Source organism: Crocodylus siamensis, chromosome 1 (genome assembly GCF_052110815.1).
Source record: "Crocodylus siamensis isolate JL-2025a chromosome 1, ASM5211081v1, whole genome shotgun sequence".
Taxonomy (NCBI): Eukaryota; Metazoa; Chordata; order Crocodylia; family Crocodylidae; genus Crocodylus; species Crocodylus siamensis.
The window spans coordinates 129,145,787-129,173,670 of NC_143395.1; the positions used below are offsets into that span (position 1 = coordinate 129,145,787).

Genomic DNA, 27,884 nt, shown 5'->3' on the forward strand with positions numbered 1-27,884 from the left:
CAGCCTGGCCAGTCATTTCCCTTTCTGTATAAGTAAATGCAGTTGTGTCATCCCAAATGTGAGATTGTGTACTCTTCCTTGTTGATTTCATCTGGTTGATGGGTTGATTTTTTTTTTTTTTTCCACCAGTCTGTCCAGGTCATTCTGGATAATAGATATACCTTCCTGAGTCACTGCAGCTCCGTCTAACTTAGTATTATCCACAAGTTTGCTAAGTTTTATTCAATCCTGTCATTCAGATTAATGGTGAAGATGAAGTTGAACAGTATTAGACTTGGGACAGAACCCTTGGCATCCCCACTTGATACCTCCTCTCAGGCATTGAACTATTATTTTTTGAGCATGATGATCCAACTAGTTATGCATCTTTTTATCTTGTAGTACTTTCATCTAGTCTATGCTTTCTAGTTTGTTTAAAGATAATGGGATGTCAAAAGCCTTGCTAAAGTCAAGGTATATCGCATCCACTGCTCATCCTCCCCTTCCCCCCCCATCCATGGAACAGATCACCTTATAGAAAGAAATCACATTGGTCTGGCATGACTTCCTCTTGGTGAATCTGTGCTGGCTCTTCCTCATCTTATTGTTCTTTAGGTGCTTCACAATACTGTCCTTGAGGACCTGTTCCATGATCTTCCCAGGTATTCCCTCAATTCTCTTCCTTTCCTTTTTGAAGAAGGGCACTATATTTCCTGTAATCTGGACCCTCACCCAACCTTCAGGAGTCATCAGAGGGGACAGCCAGTGGCTCTGAAATGACTTCAGCCTATTCTTTCAGTACCTGTCGTGAGCCTACAATGTTTTAGGGGGTGTGGAGGATGTCTTCCATATTTTCTGAATTTGTTTTACTGATGACATAAGTACATATAGGTAACATTAGGGGTACATCTAGGTAGCATCCAGCTGTCTGTAGCCCTTTACATCATGAATATGTCTGCATAGACTCTGGTATTTGATATGAATACATTTCTTATAAGTTGTAATAGGGCCAGGGTTGCATAATGAGTTTTGCTCCGGGAAAGGCTCAAAGCCTAAAAAAGGGCTGAAGAGAGATGACTGACAGTCAGCATCTAGCTGGGTTAAATACCCACGCCTTCTAGACAAAACAAACAAACAAACAACCAAACAAATTTACATTTTAAAGACTATCACTTGGCTACTCAGGCTGTTTAGAGGAAGGACATTTCTTGCTGTAGGGAAATTGAGAGACAGTACCTTTTAAAGATATTTGATTAGTAATCTTCATGTATGAAAGGACACAAATATTTCTTAGTCTTAATTAGAGCATGAGAGACTTTAGTCAAGTAAGCATGCACCTTTGAGGTGGGACAGGAAGTTTATAGGTATAGTGAGACCTCCCCAAGAATCTAATGGATCATGTTTAAATGGACAGATAAGAAACCATGCTTAACCCTTTACTTTGAGCTTAAAGTTTGTCATTTCCTGGGCCGGTAAGATGCTTTGGTCCCGCTTTGATCCCTCAGCTAACAGGCTGAGTAGAAACTGTATTCTTGGGTAAAGATGCAGTGTGAACTCTGTTACTGTTCTGATAATTTACTTTATTTTATATTCCTGTGTATACCTTAGCATAGGGTTTGATTTCTTATGTTTACTCTTGTTTTTATGATAAATGTTTGTTGCTTACTGTCAAATAAAGTGTGATTTCAGAATATTTGACCGTGTAGACCAGTGTTTCTCAACCTTTTAAGTAGCAAGTACCCCTAACTTCTAAAAAATTTAATAAGTACCCCAGCACTCAATTTTCCAGGGGTTTTATATTTACAGACTAATGTGTGCCATATGTTGGAAGAAGGGCTGTGGATACAAGGCCGTGATATGACAGATGTCTGATCTGGTGTGGGTAGGGTTGCCACCTTTTATACTGGGTTGCACAACTCAAATATGTACCTGGGCTAGAGGTGATGTTTGCCAAAGCTAGGAGGGCTGAACCAGATTATTACTGGGGAATTTGAAGCACTGCGCAGTGTGTGGCACACCAAATTTTTTTCCATAGTTTTGACAGGAAAAGAGGGTGAGAGTGAGTGAGTGTTGGGTAACCCCAGACATATGCGTACCACAGGTTGAGAAACTGTGGTGTAGACAACCTTTTCACTGCAAGGGGAGATGCATCTTTTTCTGTGTGCATGACTGGACAAAGGTGTGATCCTTCTGGTTGGCAAAATTCCCTGTGCTTAGAGTTGGCAAGACCTAGGTGAGATGGTTGAGGTTGAGGCACTACACACCAAGGAGTTTACCCTTTTTTTTCAGCTGGTTCTCAATGGTCAAGCAGCAGAGGGGTTTGAGGTAGAAAGCCACTCCTTCAAGGTGTGGGAACACACTGAATGCATCTCTCAAAGTTGTCCCTGTTTGCATCCCAGGCCAGGGTATGTCAGTATCATAATGTGTATCCTGTCTGACCATGCCAGCTCGAAAGCACATAGCTTATCCAAGTACTGCTAGACCTGTTTTTTCACAACTCTAGGATGTTTTCTTCCTCATCTTTGCTGCCAACTGTGCTCCATTACCTGGTTCCTAACCCTGTTTTTGAAGATTGAAGGGGGGAAAAAAGCATTAAATACTTTAGCCCTCTCTGCATCATCCATAATTAGATTGTCTTCTGCATTCAGTAAGGAACCTAAATGTTTTTTTTAGTCTTTTTTTCTTAACTTGGATAACAAGTATCATTCTTCATTTCCTTTTCCTGATGCATTTTATTGTGAACAGTCATATCCTGTCTATGTGTTCCTTTTGCTAGGCTAAGCGAGTCAAGGTCTCTTAGTCTTTCTTCATATGATTGACTTTTCCATTTTCCTGATCATCTTTCTAAATCGCTCTTTTTCTGCACCTGTTCCAGTTTGAATTTCTTAGACATGAGTGACAAGAAGTAGATTCTACATGAGGTCCAACCAGAGACCAATGCCCTGTAAAGTAGCATTAATTCTTCCCTATCTCTACTGGAAATACAGGTCTAGTATATCCTAGTTTCATACTTGCCTTTTTTGCAGCATTTTGACATTGATGTTTTACTTACCTTGTGATTAACTGATAACCCTAGGTTTTTTTCTTCTTCTGTTACTAACTGCTGAACTGTCAACATATGATAGACATTTTTAGTTTTACTTCGCACTTCAATTTATTAAACTTAATTTCCTTTCTGTTATTCCATTTCTCAGTATTGGGCAGTTCATCCTGTGTGATAGTTTGATCCTTTTTTTCTTGATGTTACCTCCTGCCTTTGTCATTAGTGTAAACTTCATAAACATGGTCCTACCTTTTTATGCCAGTGTCATTAATAGGAATAGTAAATAAAACTAGTTCCAAGACCAGTCCTTGAAAAATGTTATTACTGTAGTTTAATCCCCTTTCAGCCTAACACTTCTCTCAACATGACCTGTAGTTGTTTTCCTATCTTAGCCAGTTTCTTTCCCACCTTTACAGTTCTCCTAATCCCCAACTTCTTTAAGTTAACAATTATCTCCATGTGGCACATTTTCCAAGCTTGCTTGGAGTGAAGATGGATTAGATGTGCTGCATTTCCTTTGTGTAAAGTTACTAAATAACTAAAACAAAGCAGTTATCAAAGAAAGGTGTTAGACTAGATCCTGCAAATTAAATGTGGTGAACCTGTTGCATTTTGTCCCATCTTTCATTTGATTCTGTCTTTATCCTTGCTGTATTCTTTGTTTCAGAATTTGCATGCTATTAAGATTGGACTAAATTCTTCTGTTTTTTTCCCCAGTTTATTTTTTTTCTATTTTAGATGTACTGCTTTTGTTTTCTAGTCAAGCTAGTGACAACTGTTTTTTGAAAATGTACTAAAAGTTCTTGTTACTGGACTTATCATTTCACATGCCACTTTTGAATCCTTGAATGCAGATTCCTCATCTCCCAAAATGAATGCATCAGATTCTTGAGTTTTGTTTCCATACCCTTACTCCCATTTCTTTCTCCTGTTCTTCATGATTGTCTTGGTTAAAAATGGATGGGCTTTCCCTGCACTGTTGAGCTTAAAGCCTGACCGTGCAGCCTAATACTGGCTGCATGGTAGGACTTTGAGTGTGGTGCATGTTCAAAGTAAACTGATACAAACCAGCTACAAAGATAATTCCACATGCAACAGGGAAGGTTGTCTGTTAGATTTGGAACATCTTTGTGGCTGGTTTGCTATTTTTTATTGTGGGATTATTTGGCCGAGTAACAGTCACATTACAAGAAAGTTGGAGGACACTCAGTTTTAACCTTCAAGAAACAATGTCTTGACAGGGCTTAAGCTGTATTTCTTTGTTGAATTAAGTGTATGTACTTCAATGGGTTAACTTCTCAGTTTATCCCTTCAGCTTAGCTTGGCCTATCTCAGTAGCGCTCTCCTTCTATACTTTCCTTCTCCTTTGCATATCCTTTGTTTTTAAATTACTACATTCCTTTCTATTTAGTATCCACGCCATCTGCAAGTCCACTCATAGCATCTGATGAAATGGGTGACAGCTTATGCCTTTCTGAATTTGTTAGTCTCTAAGGTACCATTCTGCCCTGCCTTCTAGATGCCCATAGAATGGAGATCAGCAATTTGACAGTTTAAAAGCTAAAATATTTGTTGGACACGCATGCAACTTGCAGTTTTCACGTGAGTAGTACTTAAGGCTATCATTCAGGCAACTGTCTCTTCCAATTTCTTAGATGGTATTTGTGCCTGTGTAGTTAGTTAACAAGTTTCCTTGAGAGTAAACAGAGCTGTTGTATACATAATGCCTGGTGATGATGAGAAGTTCAAGATTGGTATATCTTACAATTTGTCAGAAACAGTTTAATGGATCCTGAAAACGTCTTTCATAGTCTCAAAACAGTGCAGTAGTTAATGCATTTAGACTGTCAAATGTTTGATTTGTTGTTGTAAACAAAGAGCTGGCACCTGTCAGCCAAAAAATGGTCCCTTTCACTCTGCTTCTTGGACAGACTGCTGACAGATGCACATTTTTGTGCCAGGAGTAGGGCAGTGTAATGTAAAAATGGTGTAGGGAGCAGGATGTTAAAAAGAAGTGGGAATGGACTATTGTCAGCAGCAAATTGTCAAAGTTTATTATTAACTGAATTGGGGATGTATGAAGAGCTAGCAGATCCTGTTCAAATAGATTAGGCTGTAGTTGAAGTGATGAAAGCTGTCAGCTGAGCCTCCCTTATGAAATCATGCTTCATATGCATAGAAGCATGCATGCTTTTATAAAAATTGAATTGGCTTTATTTTGCTGTACTAGTATATTAAATTAATTGAAGATATTCATTTAAAAACTGACCCATTTCAATTGCTCACAGAACACTTGCTTCAAGTTTTTCTCCTTTTTCTGGTTTGTGTGTTGCAGTACTAGGTTAATTATTTTTGGTGACTGATCCTGTCAGAGTTTGCATGATGTGATGCAGGAACAGATGGATGTAAAAATCCAGCTTTGCATATCTGTAACATTGCTAAATTTTGCACAACTACCGTAATGATACTGAAATATTCTGTTCATAGAGATCTCTGTAAAAGCTTAAAATAATTCTTCATAAGGAATATGTAGCTTTCACTTCTGGTGACACTGTGATTTGATTAAATAAGCTTTCATATTTTACATACCACCAAGGAATCAAAATGGTGTATTGTGTTGTTTTTATGTGCATATTTTCTGATGAACTCTAAAATAGGTATACTATTTTAGCTGTAGTTGCTTTTCCGCAAACAATTTTGATTCTTATTTTTTTACAGATCACAGTATTACAGGTTGGGCAAATAAGCTTCCAAGTCTATTGGAAGTAGTTAGGGGTATATATACATTGGTAAGCTGTTGAGTTAGTGGGTAGTGAAAACTTAGACAGAGGCTAAGTTTTATCCATACTGAAAATTTGTATTACTTTAAAAAATGTTCTGAATAAAAATTTAAAGGTGCAAGTCTTTTTAATGTGGATGAAACATTTTCCTTGTCTTATCTACCTTTTTCCTTGCAACCTGTTCTTAATGCCTTTTCCAGTCTTCCGAGACTTTCCTCTTTTACCAGGTTGCCTATATCCCTATTACTGGCCTCTGCTTCTCCTACTAGTAGTATCTTGTCTTCGAATACATGTACTTCCAGAGTCCTCCCACTGTAAGACTAGGGGAGAGCATTTTCTGTGTTGTACCAGTCTTGTCTTCCTTCCTTCCCTCTCCCTTTCCTCCCTTAAGTTCTGGGTAAAGCCCACAGTTATATCAGTATGGTCAGGTCAGTTAATTATCTGTATACACTTGAAAACTTACCTGTAGGGTTGTGACCTACATTGCAGCTTCTGGGAGTAGAGAGGGGAGCAAAAAAGATTACTGCATTTTGCCATTTGGAGAAACACAAACTTATCTATTTTGTATTATAGCATGGGAACCAGAAAAATGGCTAAGTCCTGGTTGAAAAAACTAAAACACCAAAGGGTGTCATGGGGGTAAGTAGAAGTGGGAGCAGAAGTTAAGTACTTGGCTTACAAAGTTCTAGTGAAGTCATGTAGTACCATTTAAGTAAGATGATAGCTTCCCAGCTTCTCATTTATTATTCTCACTCTTTGGGCCTTCCAGGGCTTAGACAAGGATTTTTTTCCCCCTTTCTATATCTCACTTGATTCATTAGTTCAGTGGTTCTCAACCTTGTTAGACGTGAGGCACTGGAAAATTCTGGCTCTTAGCTTTCCCTCCTTTTTTGACTATAGAAGAATAATAGAGCAATTCTTGTGTTGCAAAAAACTTGGAAAGACCACAGCAGGTCAGAAAGTCTCTGGGGTTAGCATGTGAATCATGTAGCTGTTTGCATATTAGGTATGCACACAGTACTAATATTGTGGGGCATCGCACATTACCTTTAAATGAATCTCATGGCACCCCAGGGTGTTGTTGCCGAGAATCGCTACCTTAGTTGTTCTTGCTTAACTTAAACATTGAGATGTAACATCCCCTCACAAGCTTTGTAGTACTTGCTTTGTAATTCTATTAAATCAGTATCTTTTTTGTAAATCACGGTACTCTTCAGTGATGCATCAAAAGAGGAGGGAGAACCCAAAGTTAACGACCTCTAGTGCTTATGCAGGATATTACATGTGTTAAACCTCCAAGGTCTTTGGTGGCTGGTTCGTTAAGGCATCAGAGTCCATTTTACCTAAAGTTCCTCATAGGTTTGGCCTTAGAAATGCAAAGCTTTATACCAGTACAATAAGTTTGGGCTTCTCAAGAGTTATCTCCTGGGGTCTCAGTATGGAATTGCTGTTGAGCAGGGGGAGTTTAGATTTCTCTAAGTAGGAGGAGATGTAGACTGTTTTTCCTATGGTGAAGTGCATATAATTGCTTCCATGCCTAGATAAGGAGAGCCTACCAGAGAAGCTACAAAATAAATTTCCTTCTTGTATCAAATGCATGCTTCACAATTTGACAAACTATATGTTAATCAAAGAAACAGTTTATGGGTTTGCAAAAAATATTACCTCAGGAACACTGGCAATAGCATATGCATGCCATTGTATAGTGTTTGAGTATTATTTGGTAAATGAATGTGAAAATAGGGAGCTATGTCTCTCCAAAATATTTGCATTGTTTTGAATATGAGTATATCTCTTCAGCTATTTTTGAAATATGAAAGAACAGAATTTTTATAAATAATTTATAAATGAAATGCACCTGTAACTGATTTCAAGCTGAAATCTAGTTGTAGGCATTTTCAGGGTTGCTGATCAACTCTAAAAAGCTGCTCTATAAATAAGCAGATTCTCAGAGCCTTGTTTGAAAGAGGTATGGTTGAGCTGTTGGTGCTTACCTTTTTTTGAAGATCGGAGCGTCTAAGATCTTTAAAACATTTAAGGTTTACAACTTTACCAGCTAATATTGATGCTAATTAGCCTGTTGTGCTATTCACCAAGTGGTTCTTTTACTTGTAAATTTACATTGCATTGTTTTAGGCCTTTTTCCCCTTGAATATGCTCAGCAGAAATAATTATGGTGTTGATCATTGGCATTAATAAATGGTTCCAAAAGCAGATGTTTAATATTCTAGTATGGAATAGTATTAATTGTTGTTTAGCAACTTAGACATGGGCTTATATAAACAAGCCTATAATGCAGTAGTAAAATCTGCCAGGTGGTTATGTTCAGTCTATTGTCTATTGCTATAAATCAGTGGTGTCCAACCTTTGTCTCATAGGATGGTAGTTGCCAGGTCCCTGTGTGGGCCAGATCTTCCCAATGGGCCTGATCTGGCTATTGAGGATTGCACAGCATGACTCCAATCCATCTGCCCATATGGGATTGGAGTAGAATGGCTCTGATCTGCACACATGGGAAGGGGATGGGATGAGGTGGGGCAGTCTCTGTCTGGACATGGTGGGGGAACAGTTTATTCCCAATCCAGATGTGCGGGGCAGGATTGTGTTGGGACAGTGTGACCCTGATCCCGATATGCCCAGGAGCAGAGCACTCCCAATCCAAATGTGCATGAGGGTACGGAAGGAAGTAGCTCTGCCCTGATCTGGATAAAGGGTGGGGGGAGGCTGAGGTGGAGCATTTTGGCCCTAAATCAGATATGGGGAGGAAGAGGGGGAGCAACCTCTTCTTTCTATATGGATGTGTGGAAGATGGGGGTGGCAGCCTTGTTCCTGCTGTGCGGGCAGTGGCCCTGGGTGAGGCTGGGTCCCACTGTGGAGCTTCCACCACTCCCTGTTACCAAGTTTCCCAACCCATGGGAATCTCTGTGGACTGGATGGCTCTGTGGGTTGGATTTGGCCCATGGACCAGAAGTTGAGCACCCCTGCTCTAAACCAATTGTTTGTCTTCACAATTTCCAAGTACCTTTTAGAAAAATTGGCTACTCAGCTCTGATGCCTGATGGTCATAGACTACTTGTTTAACACCCCTTTTCAGATTGCATCCATGTTAACCTATTTTAGGGTTGGGAGTGGTGATTTTGGTGCAGTGCTCCTGGTGATAGCTACCCTGGAGTGATCAGAGTGACTAGCATTTTATTTACTGTACTGCCAAAAGTTGAAAGCAGCTCTATATGAGAGCGCAGTAAAAATACTTTCTACCATTTTTACTCTTGGTACCACTGATGATGTTGCACTGATGATAGTGATGGAGAAATTTTTTTAAAAGACTTACAGAGACCAAGACTTCAGCTTATAATGAATACAAAAAGCCAGCACTTTGCTACGTAAATGTAGTGTTTGGGTTCATAAAAATGTTGGATTAGAAACCATATGAAAGATGGTGTTCTGCCGATAAGAGTGCACTTAGAAATGTCAATTGAAGGCTTTTAGGAAGTGAATAGCCAGTGGGAATGTGTGGTTTGAGTTTTGAAGTCAGTTTGATGCAAGCCTTGCAGTTGCATACACTATAAGGAGTTCAGCAGGCCTGCAGGCCCTGCTCACAAAAAATGATTGAATTCTGATATTGAAAGAGCTGACAAATCACTAAAAGTACTGTCCATTAATCATTGGACTGACAGTTTAATCATCTTAAGTACTATTTTTGAATTGGGCTAGTAAAGGAACGGAGTCCAGAGCAGACACTGGAATTTTGTAGCTAGCAGTAATAAAAAATGAATGGAAACCTCAAATATAGAGTGTTTTTCTGAAAATCTGCTGTTGTATAACTTCCATCTGTCATGGATATAGTGGTAATAGGATAGTTTTCAAAACAGAAGCAATCAATATGTGTGGCTATTCAAAACTGCTGTGCAGTTAGTATTCAATGAGGTGTTTGCTTGTGGCCCCCCCCCGCTTGCTGCATTAGGGAAAAAAGAAGCCATTTAATTAGTCTGACATCCTGTGTTGGGAAGATGTTCCCTTTCTTAAACCCCCTCAACCCCCCCCCCCCCCCCCCCCCCCCCCCAAAACAAACAGAAACAAAACTCTACTGGTTTAATTTAAAGTCTGAACATGTATTGTGTATAAGTTTTTGTAAAGTGATAATATGGTAGTGGAAATAGAAAAATGTTGATCAAAAATACAGAATTCGGAACAATTTTGTTAATTCTTCTGCTTTATGGTGCCTTACCTTAAAGATTCTCAGATGAGCAAATTTCTTTAATCATTTTAGGAATAGGACTAGCTTCCATGTAAAGAACATTGTGCAGTATGCCAGCAAAACTCATTGGAATCTGATTGTGTAAAGAATAAATTCATGGGACTATAGGTATGTAATCAACAGTAAGGCTTAATGCCACACAGTGTTAAAAAAAAGAAAAAAAAGAAAAAAAGTGTACTTTGGGTGGTGAATTGGTTACTGTGACTTCCTTTTACTTTTGTAAATATATTGTATTATGCAACTGGATTTTTTTTCCTGAAAATCTCTTTAAAGGAAGAACCAAACCCCTGTTTCAAACAGATTCAGGTTCTCCACAGGAGAGGGCTGAAGCCAGTAGCAAGAGCAGTGCAGATATATTTTTTTTTAAACCCTGGGAATTTGCTTCTACCCTACTGTATGGGGGGGGGAAAGGGATAGGCTGAAACTGTAAAAAGGAAATATACAATTGAATTCAGAGACTGAGCAGTATGAATGGGGTATAAGAGGAGGAGACTGTGTGTAGAGTTAGTAATTAAATGAATATAAGAAAAAGTAAACTAATTTGTTTTGCATTTAGGGAAAAGTTTCTTACCTGTATATATAGGCAAGAGCTGGGTAAACAAAGGAAAATATGAAAAGGTTAAAAGCTAAGCAAACAGGGTTATCTTGTACATCTGCAAACCAAAAATAACTGTTTATAAGGGGCACAAGGCATTATTAAAGGCAGTGATGAGAAATGGAACACTAAAAACAGACTTTAGTTTGTATCTTGTCTATAATGGAAAGTCTTTGGGACAGGAGCCAGTTCACATCTGGAAAGAATGTAGCCCACTTCTGCTTATTTAAAGACAATGACAGTATCTTAAATCAGTAGCTGTTTCATCCAGTAATTAGCCATCATTGTTAAACTGATAGAGGCAGTCTAGGCATCAATTGTAATTGTGAGAATGATATTAAATGTTGTTTTATTCTGTGGCTTAGCCTCTAAGCAATTTACTTGAGAATTTTTTAAAGAAATTGTTCTTTATAGAAGTAATTTTCAATTCTTAAACATATATATTGCAAATCTTACTTTAATTAAACTCATGTTTCATTAGGATGGTTTTTTTGTTCCACTTGAGATTGACCTAATTCAGTTACTCATTTGTGGGGAAAAAATGAATATTACTTTGGAAGTTGCATGTTTCAATTAAAAATGGTCAGTGTTGATGCAATTAAGTCTATAAATATTTTATTAGGTATAAGTTTTTTTTAAATGAGCTGTGGTGGTAGTCATTTTCATTGTTGATTGTGCCTGGATACTTGGTTCTCCAATTCAGTAGCTTAATGGATCTTTCCAGGTTATTAACCTGCATGGAAGTAGTACCAAACAGATTTTCAGGGTGGATAAAAATCAACAATTCTTCAAAAATAAAGAAAATCAGATTTTTTTTTTAAATTTAATTGTATCTTTATATTTTTTTTGTTAACATGCTTTTTAAAAAGAGAACCTATGTATAATTTTAATTTAGGATGTGTTAAAGTTCAACGATATTATCATGGAATATGGATTATAACTTCTAATTACAGTATATACTATTTGAGACAACATTCATGTAACCTTTTTAGAAAAGATTTTTATAAATGGGTCACAATAGGCCGTGGACTATATTAGGAGCCCAGTCTTATGAGGTCCCAGAGGCTCCTCTGTAGATTAGTTGCTAAATTCTCAGCCATATTTGACAGTTACCTTCACTGTGGCTTTGAGACGTGGTAGAAAAATTGGCAACTGTGAGGTGGACTGGTTCAGTTTGAAACAGGCAGGTTCTAGTTTGTCCAGCTCCCTGATATGAGTAAAATGTGCAGCATGTAGTTAACTTGAGGGTAGGTGGCTTCAGCCACAGTGGAGAAGGATTAATTCATACTCTGCCAATGTAGACTTTATGGACTCTAGGTGTGATGTCACTGCAGGGAAACAAGCTTGTTGACACATGGAAAACTGCCAGCATTTTGGGTCAGGGTAGTACCTTAACTTTGGGTGATCAAGTTTTTTCAGGGGGATGTTTGCCACCATGAAAGCTTCCATGAGGGAAAATGGTCTGACCTTTGGCCTCTGCAGTAACCTTTCATTTCATTGTTGCAGGCTTTCTGCAGGACATGGTCCAGTGCTGAAATGTATTTGTCTGTCTTGGAGGATTTCTTCTCAGTGGTTGTGCTGCTTGGGCTGCTGAATGCTATATCAGCATGCCTATGGCCACTTTAAAAGCTGGTGCCAAAATCCTTTCCCTTCCCTGACTGGCTGCAGGCTGGCTCCTGGACTGAGCCTAGGTCACAGGTTCGACCTCTGATTTGCTTTTCTCTCTCCTCTGTCCCCTCCCTGTCCCGTCCCCTGTCATGTTGTCCCCCTCTTTTGGGACTGCAGGGCTTCCTGGCCTTTTATGTTTGCACCTTTTCTGTTTGTAGCTTAATTTGTTATTTTGCAGCAAGCCTGCCAAAATCACAGAGCTTGCCTGATTTTGCATTTTCTGTGAAAATCACATAATCATGATTTCGGTACAGTACAAACTTGCCAGCATGGGGAGATAACTGATGGGGGTGGGGTGTGGGAATCAAAAGAGGAATATCTTGTTTGTTTACCTTCACATGGAGAAGAGGGTAATCCATGTCCTTAAATAAACTTGTCAAATAAACGTGCATGTAACTAGTCCTCCAGGACTCGCCCAGCCCAGTGGTGAGCTCCTTATTTGCTGTTCTGGAGTCATATTTACTGTTGCTGTTTTTGCAATGCAGTAAAACTTTAAAACAGCACAGGGCAGCATGCATACTACAGGGTGGCAGGCAGCTGGTATGTTTGGCATGTGATGGCTAGATACTTAGTTAAAAGGGGGCATGATGATGGGAGTTGGAGCAGCACTTAGGATTGGGGTCAGCACTAGCTTGAGGGTGTAGAGCTGCGGGGGCAAGTTCTGCTTAATTCAGTGTTTCTGTGTCCTGGTGGTAATGGGATTTGGCAGTGACTGATTCTTTGAGTGAAACTTTGAAATTAATTTGTGGCACCCTTGCTAAAAAGGTTGGCCCAGCAGTGTTTTAGAGTATTCTATGCATAGTTGGAACAGCTTTAAGAGGAGACAAGAGTGAGCTGTCCAAGAAGAATAACTTATGCCCTGATAGCTAAGGCATGCTGCCAGAGGTGGGAGATGGTGGGGTTTAACTCACCTGAAGGGCTAGGATATAGAATTCACATCTACCGTAGTCTGGGTGAATACTCCATATTCATAACTGCTGACTCATTAAAAGGGGAAATCCCCTTGTCCTTTAATCCTGTTTTATAAAGAAAGTGTGGCTGCTTTTTGTAGGCATGCTGACTATAGCTCCTGAATGAAGCTGTTGAGTCAAGCTACATAGAGGATTGCCCTATTTGTGAATCTTAATGGAATTTGGGCATGAGACGCACTGAATTCCTAACCTGTTCAAGAGCAGCATTTCTGGACATGCCATGAGACAGGTTTTTGGAAAAATTTTAATATTCAAAACTTAAGATTTGTAATGTCTTCTGGGTAGTTGAGCAGACGCTTTGAAAAAATGGAGCAGACATTTTGAAATAATCAAGCTCCCCTTGGATTTTGTGAGCCCAAATTCCACTTTTTTGTGCTTTGGTTTCTTTGTTGGTCTAGTTTCTACTTATTGTTCATAGCGTCTGATGCTTCTTTTTTCTCCAAACTTTCTGAAGATATAACTATAGTTGCTAATGGTACTATCAAAAGCACTCATGTTGGATGCAACAGTCCTGTGAGAGTTTTGTAATGTGGTTCAGCCCGTCTGACGGAGATGGTTTCAAGAGACAGGTTTATGATGTTGTTCTTCATGCGCCCCAAATCTGGCATAAAACTTTTGAAGAGGAATATGCCAACTCCTGTTATTTTTACATCAAATAATCATATTCTTTTGGAATAGCCATTTTGCAGCTGCCAAGTGCAAGCAAAAGGTGGCCATGCATTTGTCATACCTCAGTTCCTTTACAGACTGTGTAGCTTACATTTCAGAATGGCCTGAGCTAATGGAAGATTTGTAAAGAAAAAAGAAAGGCTACTGCCTGTCAGAAGCTAACATAGTTTGAAGGCACAAACTGAGGGATTGGTCCGGATAATGAAACCAGTAGCAATGCTGTTTTTACACTGAGGATTTTGTGTTCAGTTGTTCAAGCTGGTGAGATGCAGAAGAATCTAAAAAAAAAAAAAAAGAAGCAGTCCCTGCCAGGCTTTTGTACCTCTGCAGTCCCTGCAAGGTTTTTACTGCAGAGCAGAGGGCTGGGGGCATAGCCATGCAGCCAGCTAGGGGCTTGCAGGCTGCGGGGGTGGGGAAGCAGGTTTAAACTCCTTCCCTGGCCCTGGACTCCAGCTGGGGTTTGGTTTGCCTGGTGGGGGGAGCAGCTCCTGCCAGACTTCCCCCCCCACCTTGCTATTTGATCTAGTGGACAGGGGTTGTGGTCACACCGTGGCTCTGGGCTTACATGCTAAGGTGTGGGGGCGTTAAATCCCCTCCCTCCCTGCCTCAGCATACCAGCCCCAGGCTGGGGCATGGCCATGCTCTCTGTTCCAGCGAGGGGCAGAAAAACCCTGGCAAGGGCTGCCCTCTCCCTCCTTTGAGTGGGGAGTGGGTAGATAGAAGTGTGGAAGGGGCTACCTCCCTCTCCCCCACGGCAAAGCCTAGCTAGGGTCTGGAACCAGGGAGGGAGTTAAATCCCCACCCTGTTCCCTCTTGGGACCCTAGCCAGGGTCTGCCTGGCTTTTCCCTTGCTTCCTGCTTGAGAAGGAGAGGCATGTGGTATGGCCAGATGACAGCCAGGCTAGCGTGCTGAGGTGGAGGAGTGGGCTCCCTTCTCTCCCCCTCTGCATGCCAGCCTGACTGGCATCTGACCATGTCCCCTGCCCCTTGAGTGGGGGAAAAGCCAGGCAGAGGCTGTATAATCTGCTTTTCTAATCTATCCTAATAGTATCATTCTTCTCTTGGACTCGGTATAGCAAGAGTAGGCTCTCTTGCCATCTTCCATGGATCTGTTGTGAATGTAGGTTTATGAGAATTAAGTCTCTCTGGCTTGTCCCACTTGTGCTGAAAACTTCTGTTTCTTCTGTCACAGGTTGATTTAATAATGATGTTGAGGAAAAATGCAATAAAGTGATAATGCTGATATTAGTAAGGATGTGGAAACATTTTGGTAGTTCTTGTGGGCTCTTGGTCAAGTCAGGTATTTTTTGTGACAGTTTTAGAATCTAATTAAGTCCATTTTTAGGCAAACTATAATGAAGACCTCTTGGCTTAATTTGCCCTGGAGTGGACCAGCCAGAACCTGTGCGAACAGCCCTGCCCTTGGCCTGCCCCTTGCCTGTTCCAGACTCACTTGCCCATGCTGAGCAATGGTAGTAGCCAGACAGAAGCTGCTGCTCAGTGTGTAGGAGAATCGGCTTCTGCTCCTGATTGCTGCCAGGCTATTCTTGCTGCAGGTGACTGGAACATACACCCAGGTTGCCCTGCGGCTCCTCTGCACTGCCAGTGCTGCCTTGCTGGATGGCCCAGAGGCAGCAGTGATGGAGTGGAGAGGAGCTGCAGAGCAGTCTGGGTATGGGCTCTGGGCGGCTGCAGCAAAAAGGGCAAGGCAGCAGAGAAGGGGAGCAGACCGCTTTTCTTCTGTACTGAGTAGCAGCTTCTGCCTGGCCGCTGCTGCTGGTCAGCGTGGGTGCATCAGTCAGGGGCAGGGCTGGGAACAGGGCTGTGCCTACATCCATAAAGAAAGCGATGTGCATGATTAACATGATTAAAAAAAATTAATGTGTTAATTTGTTTTTCCATTAATTGTGTAAGTTAACTTCAATTAACTGACAGGCCTATTAAATCCTAAATTGACAAGAAAAGATAGGTTGTGGTTTTTTCTGTATTTCAGGAAAAACAAATACTGAAAAAAATGAAAAGACCCATAAAACCCATATCAACTGAAATGCATTATTTGTAGGCATATTTTTTTACCTTGTAAATCACTCATTTTCCAAACTGAAAGGTTTCATTTCTTTATGTAAAGTACAATAATGCAGTTTTGAATCTATTGTTAATGCAGCAAAATATATTACCAGCGTAATATTCTTTCATCCTCCATTTCAGAACTCTGACCAATTGCTAAGAGACGTAGGGGTGCAGAGTTGACTAGAGAAGAAACATGTACTTCATTTCAAGTGTCCTCTCTTGTGATTTTTATTTGTGTAACTTTCTACCATCTTTGTGTAAAGAATTATGACCGTTTTCTTCACAAACATTTGGTGTCAAAATTAATCCTTTGGTTCTTAAATTCTGGACAAGAATATAGGAATTTGGAATCATCCCATTAGCTGAAATTCAGCTTATTGCTTTTTAGAATTTAATCTGTGATTGCCCTATATGAATCAAGTATATTGGTTAAGCAAAACAAGATTTCACTTGCTCTTCAGAATTGGCGGGGGGGGTTGGTTTTTTGGGTGTTTTTTTTTTTTATACCTCCTTTAGGGTATTTGATTAGATAAGACCTCATTTTCACTGAAACTGCAACAGTCATTAACCTTTAATCTCCAGGTGGTAAGTCATGCTAGCCTGCAGTTAAGCAGAAGATAGAGGCAAGTGGCACCTTATAAACTAACTCTTTAGAGAGTCATGAGCTGTCATAGGCAACAACCTACTTTGCTCAAATGCTTCATTTACTTTTTAAGTTCTTCTAAAATTTTCTTGGTCATCTAAATTTATTGACACTCTGTAGATCACTTGTGTGCCATGCATGCTTTATTTTGATCAAGTCATAACTATCTGGTTTTTAGTCAGGTCGACCATAATGATCTTTTAACTTCAGTTAAGTATAACTAGCTCTACCCTTGCAGCAGTTGGCAGAACACCTGGACTTAAACCTTTCTGATGAAAGTAGTTTATCAAAGGCCAGTGGCTCTGGTTATTATTTAAATTACTGTGCCACATTGATACTGATTTTTGTAGTTTTCTTACCAAGTTCAAGTCTCCTTTGGGTGCGTTTTTTAATGATATGACTGATAATTGGTTGCTGTGTTTTTGTTTGTAAAGATGAGTAGAGACTAATCCTAATAACAATTTATTAAGAGTTCCTAGAAGACCTCGAATCAAGTATTAAAATGTTCCCTCAGTGAGATCTGTGGGGGATGATAAAATCTAAAATCTCTTGCAGAATCTCACCAGTCATCAATATTCTGCTCTTAAACCTTATTGGATCTAGGTTAATTCAGTAGTGTCTACTCTGCTTAAAAAGCTACTTGTACTTTCACATGATCATGCTTACTTTCTGTTTTATTATTTAACTAGTGTTTTCAATGTTAATGCTTTACATTAACACTTCTACCTGGCCCAGGACATCTTGATTGTACTTTTCTCATTTTGGCTTTTGCTCAGTGTCATCTCGTAGTTTGTATTAATTTTAGGAAAATTTCAGTGTGTGTGTTCTATTTTCAGTTCAAAATAGAGGAAAAACCTTAATCACACGATGCAGGGCCCCTCCCTTATGCTGTGTTTCACTTGCTGCGTCCAGTTTCCTACTGCCCTAAACTCTCCTTGTCCATATACCTATATTTGTTGTACACGCAGTTTTTGGTTGAAGTCTAGTCTTGGTTGAAGTCTAGTTTCAGGGTTGCTGTACTAAATGGTACCCCTAAAGGAAACTAGTTACAGCTGTAATTCTTTGATTCAGTTTGTTTGAAAGAATGGACGAACAACATGGATAAGCTGGAGAAATGAGATCAGAATGCTTCATCTTGAGTTGGTTGGAGCATTGAAGTAATCTAAACTTGCATTGATCAGAATTCTACCATTTAGTTTCTACGTGTTACCTATAATTAACGGAAGACTAAGTAAGCATAGATTAGTGTGGAGCTGTACTGTCATGTTTTCTACTCTCAAGTTATATGAATAAGTAGATTTTAAAGCTTTCTAGCACCTTTGTATAAAATATTTTCAATAGTATGATGATAAATACTGAGAATAATGTAACTAACTACTTCAGTGGATATGTTCACACAATTGTAAACATTTTTCCAGGCTTCTGGGAGTTCCATGTTGCATGTTTCACCTGAGTAGTTCCTTTTAAGAGGATGGCTGGGCAGTAGACTTATGTGCAAAGGAAAATTTCTTCCCTTAAACATAGCTTAGATGCTAGTTAAAAAAAATACCTTTGTTTAATTTTTTATGAATTAAGAGAAAACAGTGTTAAAATATAGAAATCTATAAGACAAAATATTATCATCCAAATTTATAAGGACATTTTTGTGTTTAATACCCAGTATACATTTTTCCCCCACAGAAATTAGCAGAGTACGGAAAGACATGTATAACGACACGTTAAATGGTAGTACGGAGAAGAGAAGTGCAGAATTACCAGATGCTGTGGGACCTATTGTACAGTTACAAGAGAAACTATATGTGCCTGTAAAAGAATATCCAGATGTAAGTATATATTTTTAGTTCATAAACTTTTAGTCCTTCTGATCCTCTCTCTAAATGTATCATGTATAGTTTGACATCCTTAAATCACATCCTGTTTTTTCAGTTTCCAGCCCATTATTTTTGTTTCGGTTTTTCTAACTACCAGCCTTGGAAACTGAACAGCAAATCTGAACATCGGGCCAGGTTCTCTCCATGCATTGTCACTGATAGCAAGATCTTGTTTTCTACTTTCACTGTCAAAGACACTTCTGCAGCCTTAACTATCTGTCATGGATTTGCACATGTTGAATTGAATGTAACTTAATAAATTAAATTATTTATCTTCAGGAAAGGGTAGAATCAAACTCTATTATTACCTTACTTCCAGATAAAGTCTTTGGAAACATTCTCTTTTCAAAGCAGCTTCTCCAGCACTTAAGTTTTGTTACTGAGACTTGCAAGGCTGCTTTCTGGAGATCGGTTCAAATTCTTGCATAAATAACTTGGCTTGCATATCAGATAACTAATTTAAATGAGCAGTTGTTTAAACATTTATGTTACATCTGCTTCCATGAGGTGTTCAACAAGCAACTTTTATCATGGCAAAAGGGTTGAATGGGGATGCTGTTTGGTTCTTAAAGACAAAAGAGCAGCAATAAGGTGGCAGAATTTCCTGTTTAGAAGTACCTAACCAAGCCCAGATAGGCATGACAAAATATGATTGCAGGTGAAAATCAGTATTGGCAGATTTAAAGTAATACACATAGGGACGAATGATTTGAACTGCTTGTATATTGTATTAAGTTCTACAGTAGCTTAAGATAATGACCTTGTTTTCTGTATGGAAAAATCAGTAAAAGGAATAAAAAGGTCAGGATGTATAAAGGAAGATAAATATTTAAAAAGCTATTATAGAAATTAATAATATCCAGTTACGCAAGTTCTTTTACCATTCTCATCACTGTAGTGTCAGATAGTGTAGTAAGTCATGTGACTAACATACTTTGTTCTTCCTTTTGTTCTCTTCCCCAGAGGGAAAATGAATGGGGAGTTTAGTTTGTATAAAAGTTACATTGCTACATGTTTCTGTTGGTTAAAAATCAGTGTTGAATAATTATCGTCCACTTGGAGTGGACAATGGTGAGGTTGGGATGGATGTTAGTTGCTGTAGGGGTTGGTTTAACTGTGCTGAGGTGGTCTGCAGGAAATTCAGGAGGCTATAAATTTGACATTTGATTTTTCATCCTTTGACTATAGAAGATTCTGTCCAGTGGCACTAAAGTGGTTTCTGTCCTTTAATCTGATATGAATTTTGATTATGCTGATTTTTAGATAATAGCATTGATGGGATGAAATTGTATTTGTCCTTTTGATAGCTTCTTTGAGCTTGCTTAGGAATGGTAGGTTTGCTATTACTTATGTGGTGGGGATTTTAGTCTTTGGATGTGTATGTACTTTGAGGGAGAAAGGGCAGTTCTTTTTCCAAAAGAGATGATGACTTGTTTGGTCAGATGTGCCTCGAGTTGGTCATTGCTGTTTGTGTTGGACAGTTCTGAATCAAGACTCATTTAATGTGTCTAGTAGTTTTATCAGTGAATGTGCTAAACTCCAAATATGTTGGTAGGTGGTTGATTGGCATACGTGAAGTGGAACCTCATTGCTCACTAACATGTGCGAGTAGTATGTTTAGTTCTGGCTATCTTGCATCTAAAAGGATAAAGTAGGTATAAAAGTGTTTCATAAGTGAGGAGGGAGAATTATTAGATGTGAAGAGATTGAGACTGCTTATTGGAGAGAGATTCATTTTGTCCATGAATAAAAATGGACATGACAATAAAAGTATGTAATAGTATAAAGAAGTTTGATCAGACTTTTATTCATCCTTTTTCATCGTAACACAGGAGCTCTGGGACATTTAATAACATTCAAAGGTGGCAGGCTGAAGAAATGAAATACTGCTTTGAGTGTGTTAAGTCTTTGGTTTTAAGGATTATTGTGTGGCAGTGAGTTGCACTGAAGCATGAGAAAATAGCAAGAGTATCCCTAGCTGTTATGCAAATGATTTAAAGAAAAGAGCACTGAAAAACAGTTGGCACCTCTAGAACAGGGGTGCTTGATCCTAGGTGCCTTGTCATCCAGCCTGCAGAGCTCCCCACTGGTATGTGGGGAGGAGCCCTGTGGGTTGTGGTCCTGCATGCTAGATCTGGCATAGAAATAATTTTCTTGTTGTGAATTTGATGAAGGGAAGATTGACATTAGTGGGTATAAAAGCTTTTTCAACATGTATAGATCAAAACATGCTGTTGTTATTCAAAACACCGTAATGTAAGGCTTAAATCTTTTTGAAGGAAAAAGCATGGGAGAATATCAGGCTTCTGGAAATGATAGTTTCACAGGGTGGTGCAGGGCCCAATCCCAGCACCTGGGGCCACGTTAGGGTGGCCATTGTAGAGTCCGGTTGTCCTTTATTGATATGAAATACAATACTTGAAGAGAAAAATAGAGAACATAAAGGCATCAGGTTTTGTATCAGTAGAGGACAGAATAGCAGAAAACTGGAATGTCCTCTATGATGGCCATCCTAGGCCAAGTGGAGATGTGAAATTGCCTAAACAGAGCCAAAAGATTGAGCACCAGTGCTCTAGAATAACATGACATCAGGGGAAGTCTTCTCCTAAATACCCTTGGCTAAAGAGTTTGGTTTATACTCTGAAACATTAAGGTTTCCAAGTGACGTTTTCTGAAGCAACTGATACAGGTGGAGACGTGCTGCTTGCACTACTAGACTAGGCCAGGGCTCTGTGTTCCTAATGCATCTTAATCCACCAGGGCCAGGGATCTACCTGTATTATATTTAAAGGAATATTATTTGAGCAACAATAGATGAGAAGGATCATTTATAAAGTTAGATTACTGAGATATATAACTTTTTTTGTAGAAATGTCTTTTTAGATGACAGTACAGTTTAAGCGTCTTTGTATATAGCCCTCAGCTCAAAGTAAAAGTGAAAGTATGAAAGCCCAACTTGGTATTGCAAAGGCAAATTTTACAAGCGTGTCAGTGGTTTTAACAACCATACAGCTTTGCTTTAAGATATGCTAAATTAGAAAATAGGGATTCTAATAAAAGAATGGGCTGTGTTTAATTTAGGTTATTCTTAACTCTTTCAGATATTTTTAAGTATATATTTTGTATACATTAGACCAGTGGAAATAGGCAGACAACTTTTGTATAATATAAGCTTTGTTTTTGACCTCAGGTCCGTACCTTTTCTCCAAATTATTTAGAGTTAAAAAAAACCCCCAAAAGCCCAAAAACATGGCTTCTAAAGATTAAAGTATAGATGGATGTACATTTTTTGTGTTCATCTGTTTGTGAAAGAGGTCTCTGGGGGCTATACCCAGATGTTTTCTTAGCTGAAGCATTGCAACTTTAAAGTATACACTCTGTATTCATATGTATGTATTTCAAAACCTTATTAAAGAATGGCCTAGTATTATACCCTAACACAACATTTGATAATGTTTTAAAGGAAGGTCTCCCTCACCCCCATTCATTATTACGTTGGTAGGATTTCTTTGGGAAGAGTCTTGTTAGATTAGTAAATTAGCTAACCTATTTCTTGCAAAAATGGACTAACGGCTTTTTTTTCCCTTCAGGCATACTGGTAAGCCGTAAATACCTTATCTGGATTGTTTCTTAATTTTATCTTTTTCTCTAAACTCTGGTATTCCCTTACCAAACCAGCATACTTTATCAGTAGCATATCTGTTTCATGCAGAAAAATGTGGATTTTCTCATTCTGAAGCAGGAAAAAGGAGGTTTGCCCCTTTGCAAACGGTTCTCTGCAGGCTGACAGTTCCAGCCTGCAAAAGCTGCTTTTAAAATGGGTCAGAAACCCTAAGTCCTGTTTGGAGTGGGTGGGGCAGGGCCTGAGAATTGGAGTCAGCCAGGCAGGGCTGTTTGAAATTCGCTTTCCATCCTGCAGCCTTTGGGGTAAGGGCTTTTGGGGGCTGGGCCCTGGGGGTCAGGGGCAGCTGGGGCGGGGTGGGCCCTGGGGGTCAGGTGAGGCTCATGTTGCCAGGGGGCTGGGGTCTACAGGAAGTGCTGGCAGGGTGAGGGCAGGGCAATCGCCCTATCTTGTGCCAGAGGCTGAGGGTGAGTGGAGGCTGCCTTGTTCCCTTATGGCTTATCCCAGCTGGGCTTGGGCTCTGACTGGGTATACTGTCCTGCTGGGGCAGCAGTGGCAGAAACTCATTGAGGGAGGGAAGGAGTATTGTGCCCCTGCCTGCTAGGCCAGGTGCCCTCAAAGCAGGGGTGGGGGGTTGGGGTTGCTGCCCAGTTGGAGCAGTGCTGGGGCCTGGGTGTTGGGGGCAGACACTGCCCATCCACTCTGCCAGTGGCTGCCGCCCCACTGCTCACAGTGCCGTACCACATCCCACTGGCCTGCATCTATGGTGGCTGCTGGCAACCCTGCTGGGGCTAATATTGGAGGTGATGGCTGGGGGTGCAGGGAGGAGAGGAGAGGAGCAGCATGGCTATCCTGCATGCTGTCCTGCCCACCCCAGCGATCCTGGGAACCACTCAGGGGTTGTGATGGGCTGAGGGGAGGGGTGGTGGTGGCAGCAGGGTTGCAGGTGTGTGATGGGCTGGGGGTGTCAGCAGGGGTAGACACAGAGATGGTGGGGGGTGAGAAGTGCTCTGGATAGAAGCAGCCTACAGAGCCACGCCTGGAGTCCCCCATGCCTGATAAAGCAGCCTGTGCAGGAGGAGGCTGGCCTTGAAGGGAAGGGACTTGCTCAGCCAGAAGCAAGCCCAGCTCAGTCCCTGAGCCACAGTCCAGGGTTTCCCTGGAAGGCCAGGGGGATGGCTGGGGCCTGGGCACAGGTGCGAGGAGCAGAAAAGCAGGGGTTGCAACTGCTCAGAGCCCTAAAGCAACAGGTAGGGTGGCTGCTGCTGGATCCATGGTCTGGTGCAGGGGGGAGCTGCTGCCAGGAAGGACGGAGTTGAGGGTCAGGCTGGCCTGGCAGGGGGTGTCTATGGGTTGGGAGTGTGGGGTAATGGCAGGGGCAGGGCACTGGCATATAAGTGATGCTCAGTGCTACAAAGCAGCTGTGTGAACAGCTGCAGCTGGACCCATGTTCTGGTGAGTGAAAGAGGCACGAAGAACTCTGATTTAAAAAAAAAAAAAAAAAAAGCAAAAATGCTTTCTGAATGCCTGTATATTTTATTATAATAATTGAGGCACTGGTAAGCTTACAGATTGCTTTCAAATATATAGTGGCTTTGAGGAGTTTTAATTGTAGAAGTTTGGATTTTTAAATGGAGAAAACTAGGATCCCTGGTTATCAATGATAGTAGGCCCAGGTTCTAGAGCGGCAGTTCCTACCTCTAACCTTTTTCTTTGAACCAGTGAACAACTGTGCACCTCAGTTGTCCCTATATACTTGCAAAAGTGCCTGATCTTTGTAGACCTGTACAGAAACCAAAGTTTTCAAACTGAGATTTTTGAGTTTCTTATGCTTCTGTGTTTCTATAGGTTGTTAGAAATCTTTGGGTATCCTACAAGATTTATAATTGATAGTTTTCTGTGATTTGCCATTCTTTGTCAGCAATAATTAAAAATTCTGATCCTTTCTGATGCATGTAGTCCTTTTGTATTTTCATTTAATTCATTCTTTTTTAAAGTTGGCAGATCTTTCCTATCAATGACACAAGAAATCTGCAACTCTGGAGGAGAGGTGAGAAGAAGGGAAGGTGGGGAGAACCAATTCTTAGAAGGGATCACAGTCTTACTGTTATTATTTTGTGAATGAATGTTGAACACTTTTTTTAGCATTTCCAGTATTCTTGATAAATGACTCTTGATGTTCTGAAAAGAATATGGACTTCAATTTTTTGGCTTATGAAATTAAATAGTTCCTTGAAATAAACACCTATAATATTGGGCTGGGTAAAATATTTGTAAATAATCACAAAATAAATATTGGTGTTCTGTTAGGGCTGATTAATGTGAAATTCTCTGGAGATCTATTGGTCTTTAGCAAAAAATATAAGAATTCAAAAGTAAAAGTAGAGAAAAAGATAAAATTGCACATCAAAGTAGCCTGTCCTATGAGTATGCAGAACCACAAAGGTCAGGAATAATAAGCAGCTTGTGTGTCCTTCCTAACCATTTTAGTTAAAAATGTTTAATTAGTACAATAGAAGGATGAACATAAGGATTTGTTTTACTACTGGGAACATATTGACAAAACAACATCTATATCCATTTCCAGTTTCATAAAATCAGTTTTAGTATTTTTAATATAGACTAGATAAATGACAGCACCCTCTTTCATTTTGTTTTAGTCTTAGTTCTTGGACATCATTAGGCTTCCTAATGATAGTTAGCCCTATGAGAGAAAAGTAAGCCCTTGCCCAGGAAGTGGCAGACCTGCTTCGAAGGCTCTGCCCCAGGGGGCCCCAATAATAGCATTTGGCCATTACCTATTTCAGTTGACTGTAAGGGACTCTAACGCTGTTGACCTGAATTGTTCTTTGGGAGCCAGATGTGTAATGTTTTTGCATTGCAATCTCTTAAGTGGAAGTGTTTTACAGCAACAATTTGGATATGATCCAAAAAAAGTAACAGTAAGCTATAACCAGTTGTCACTGGTCTTATTGGCTAAACAATCATTTAACTGTTCACTGCCTTACTATATCTAAAAGCCCCAAATAGTTAAATAATTAGTAAAATCACTTCCTCAGGCTCATGTGGTACCTCATAAGAACTGGTTTCAGATTGACATGTGACTATGTAATGGCCTTTGTACAGATTTGAAGGAATTCAAGACATAGCCTGATTCAAGCCTTTTTGTATTACAGCATTTCGCATGGGATTTTAGAGGCTTAAGATTTAATGACCTTCAGTGCTTCATTGGATAGGAGTTCAGCATTTCCTGATATGTGGTTATGGAGTTACCACAATTGGAATCCTGACTTACTTTTACCTTTCCCTGCACACTCCATTTTCAGATTACATTTCTTCCTGTGCTTATTTGTGTTGAAAGGCCAATTATGTGCTAGTGTTCCTTTGAAGAGGGTGTAGAAAGAAACATTTTCTTCCATTGTATTTTATTATGGAGTTGGATTAATCATATGGTCTTGGCTTCTGAGTGGTTATATTGCTAAAGTGTGTACTAGTGGGTGAAAAAGGAAATTTCATTATAATTGGCTTAACTTTTTATTTGCTTGTTTTTCATAGAATCATTAGGCATCTATACATGTGCTCTGGGGTAGGAGATAGGGGGTGCGCTTTAGTTCAATCCAAGCCTTTTTGCATTACAGCATCTAAAACACCTGCAGCATCACATGTATTTAGAGTCCCTGTGCTTCAAAATGGCAGTGGAGGTGCTTGAACTAAAGCTTGTTGGGTGAGCTTTAGTTCAAGCACCCCTGCTGCCATTTTTGAAGCATGGGGACTCTGAATATCTGACAGCGAGGCTGCTGGAGCATGTTAACATGCTAATTAGTGTGCATTGGAGCAGACATCTTTACACTTGTATAGGTACCCATAGAATAGAAGGGTTGTTAAGGACCTCATGAGGTCATCTAGTGATTAGTCCAACCCCTTCTTAAGGATGACCATGCCTTATCCAGATTATCCCATTCAAGTGCCTGTCATGAGTTGGTGTGTATCAGTTCTGACTACTGCATAAGTAATTTTTGTAAATTAATATCTTCAGTTTTGTTTAAAATGGAAGTGAGGTCTGGATAAGATTGTGAATACACTGGAAGTAAGGGGTGTGCAAAACAGGCCATATTCAATTTAGATTTGGATTCAGCCTGAACTGGGGACAGTGATTTGATTGGCTGATTCAGATCACTGTCCCAATTTTGATTTGGCCGAATCTGAAGATTCAGTGCTGATTGGGAGAATCAATGATTCGGCCATAGATACAGCTTTAAATGTTTTTTCTACGCATCTCGAGGTACTAGGCGCAGCTTGTGAACTCTGCGATGATGGGGCAGATGGAGTGTGCCACAGGAGCGCTGTTCCCTCCTCCCCCTGCACGCTTGGCAGCGAACCCAGAAGTGGACCAGAAGTACTACTAGAAGTCTGTTTCTGGGTCCGCTGCTGAGCGTGTGGGGGGGCCCGCCCCGGCTCGGCAGTTGGCCACCAGTCTCTGGGGTGGTGGTCCTATGCATGCTCCCTGGTGGACCCAGAAGTGCTTCTGGTCCACTTCTGGGTCTGCTGCTGAGGTGTGCTGGGGACCCCCTGTGCTGCTGTTGGATGCTCCATCCAGCCCAGCATCTCAGCATTCACGAGCTGCCTGGTACTTTGAGGTATATAGAAAAATCATCTAAAGCTGTCTCTGTCCAAATCATTGAATCTTTCCAAATCGATTCGGAGGGTTCTGATTTGATTCAGTGAGATTAAAGTGTGTCCTGATTCTGTTTGGGTTCAGAGATTTGGCCACTGGATTGGGCCCAATCTCCGTTGAATTGAATTGGTGACTGAAGCTTTGCATAGCTCTGCTGAAAGGGGCTAGAATTGTAGCTAGTGATGGAGAATAGTGTAGCTATGAGCAGGTACTCGTAGCTATGAACAAGTACTCCTAGATTTCTGCCAAACAGTTTTACTGAAAAGCATAACCCCTGAATTAGGGTAGTTCAATAAGCACCTACCTTGAACTACCAAATTATGGCTTTGTTCTCTTTCTCATAATTAGTGCATCGTACTTGCCAACAGAACTCATAAGCTTTCTGTTGCAGTTTGAGTATGGGCTAAAAATGATCTAAACCCAACATAAAAGTATGTGTAATACCGGTTGGATCAATTTTCCTCAGCAATGAAAAATGGAATTCCAAAGTGGAAAATAAATTCAGGGCCCAAATCGAAGAAAATAAAAAGGACTTAAATAAGACCATGTAAACTTTTTTTAAAGCAAAAAACAAGTATTCGTGTCCTGATATTAGAAGACAATTTTGACTGTGGTTACCCCCAGGATACGATCATTGTCATTTCCTTGTTTGAAAGTAGATAAGGCTGTTGCAGGTGCAACAAGAATTAGTTTTAGGTTACCATGAGGTGAGAGATGTTTTATATAAATCTCAAAGTCAAATTAAGAACAATTTGTATAGTGGTCAAAGCCTTTTATCATCAAATATGAAAATGTATCCAGTTATTGATGGACAGTAGCATCCTTAATATGTTATTTGCAGGGTGGGCCTTGGTGCAGGCCCCTTTAAGAAGCAGAAGTTGTAAATTTGCAATCTGTTGATCTACCAAAGGTCTGTTTTTTAAAGATGATTTTCCATTGATAGTGGATACTGTAGATAGAATTGCTTATTAAAAAGGATTACTTTTGAAAGTCCTGTAATCTGCTTCAGGAGTAAGCATTTTTAAGTTCCTTTTGAATGA

The 27,884-nt window shown here is 40.1% G+C and overlaps 1 protein-coding gene across 8 annotated transcripts in view; it reads left to right on the top strand.

Moving 5' to 3' along the window:
* The window catches only part of QKI (QKI, KH domain containing RNA binding), a 286,861-nt gene that overhangs the window by 60,771 nt on the left and 198,206 nt on the right, over nt 1-27,884 (top strand). For all 8 annotated transcript variants that reach the window (XM_090042693.1, XM_090042701.1, XM_090042710.1 and 5 more), the window contains exon 2: nt 18,357-18,499. In XM_090042693.1, coding sequence (XP_089898819.1) covers nt 18,357-18,499 — 143 coding nt within the window. The remainder of the gene's footprint in view (nt 1-18,356; nt 18,500-27,884) is intronic.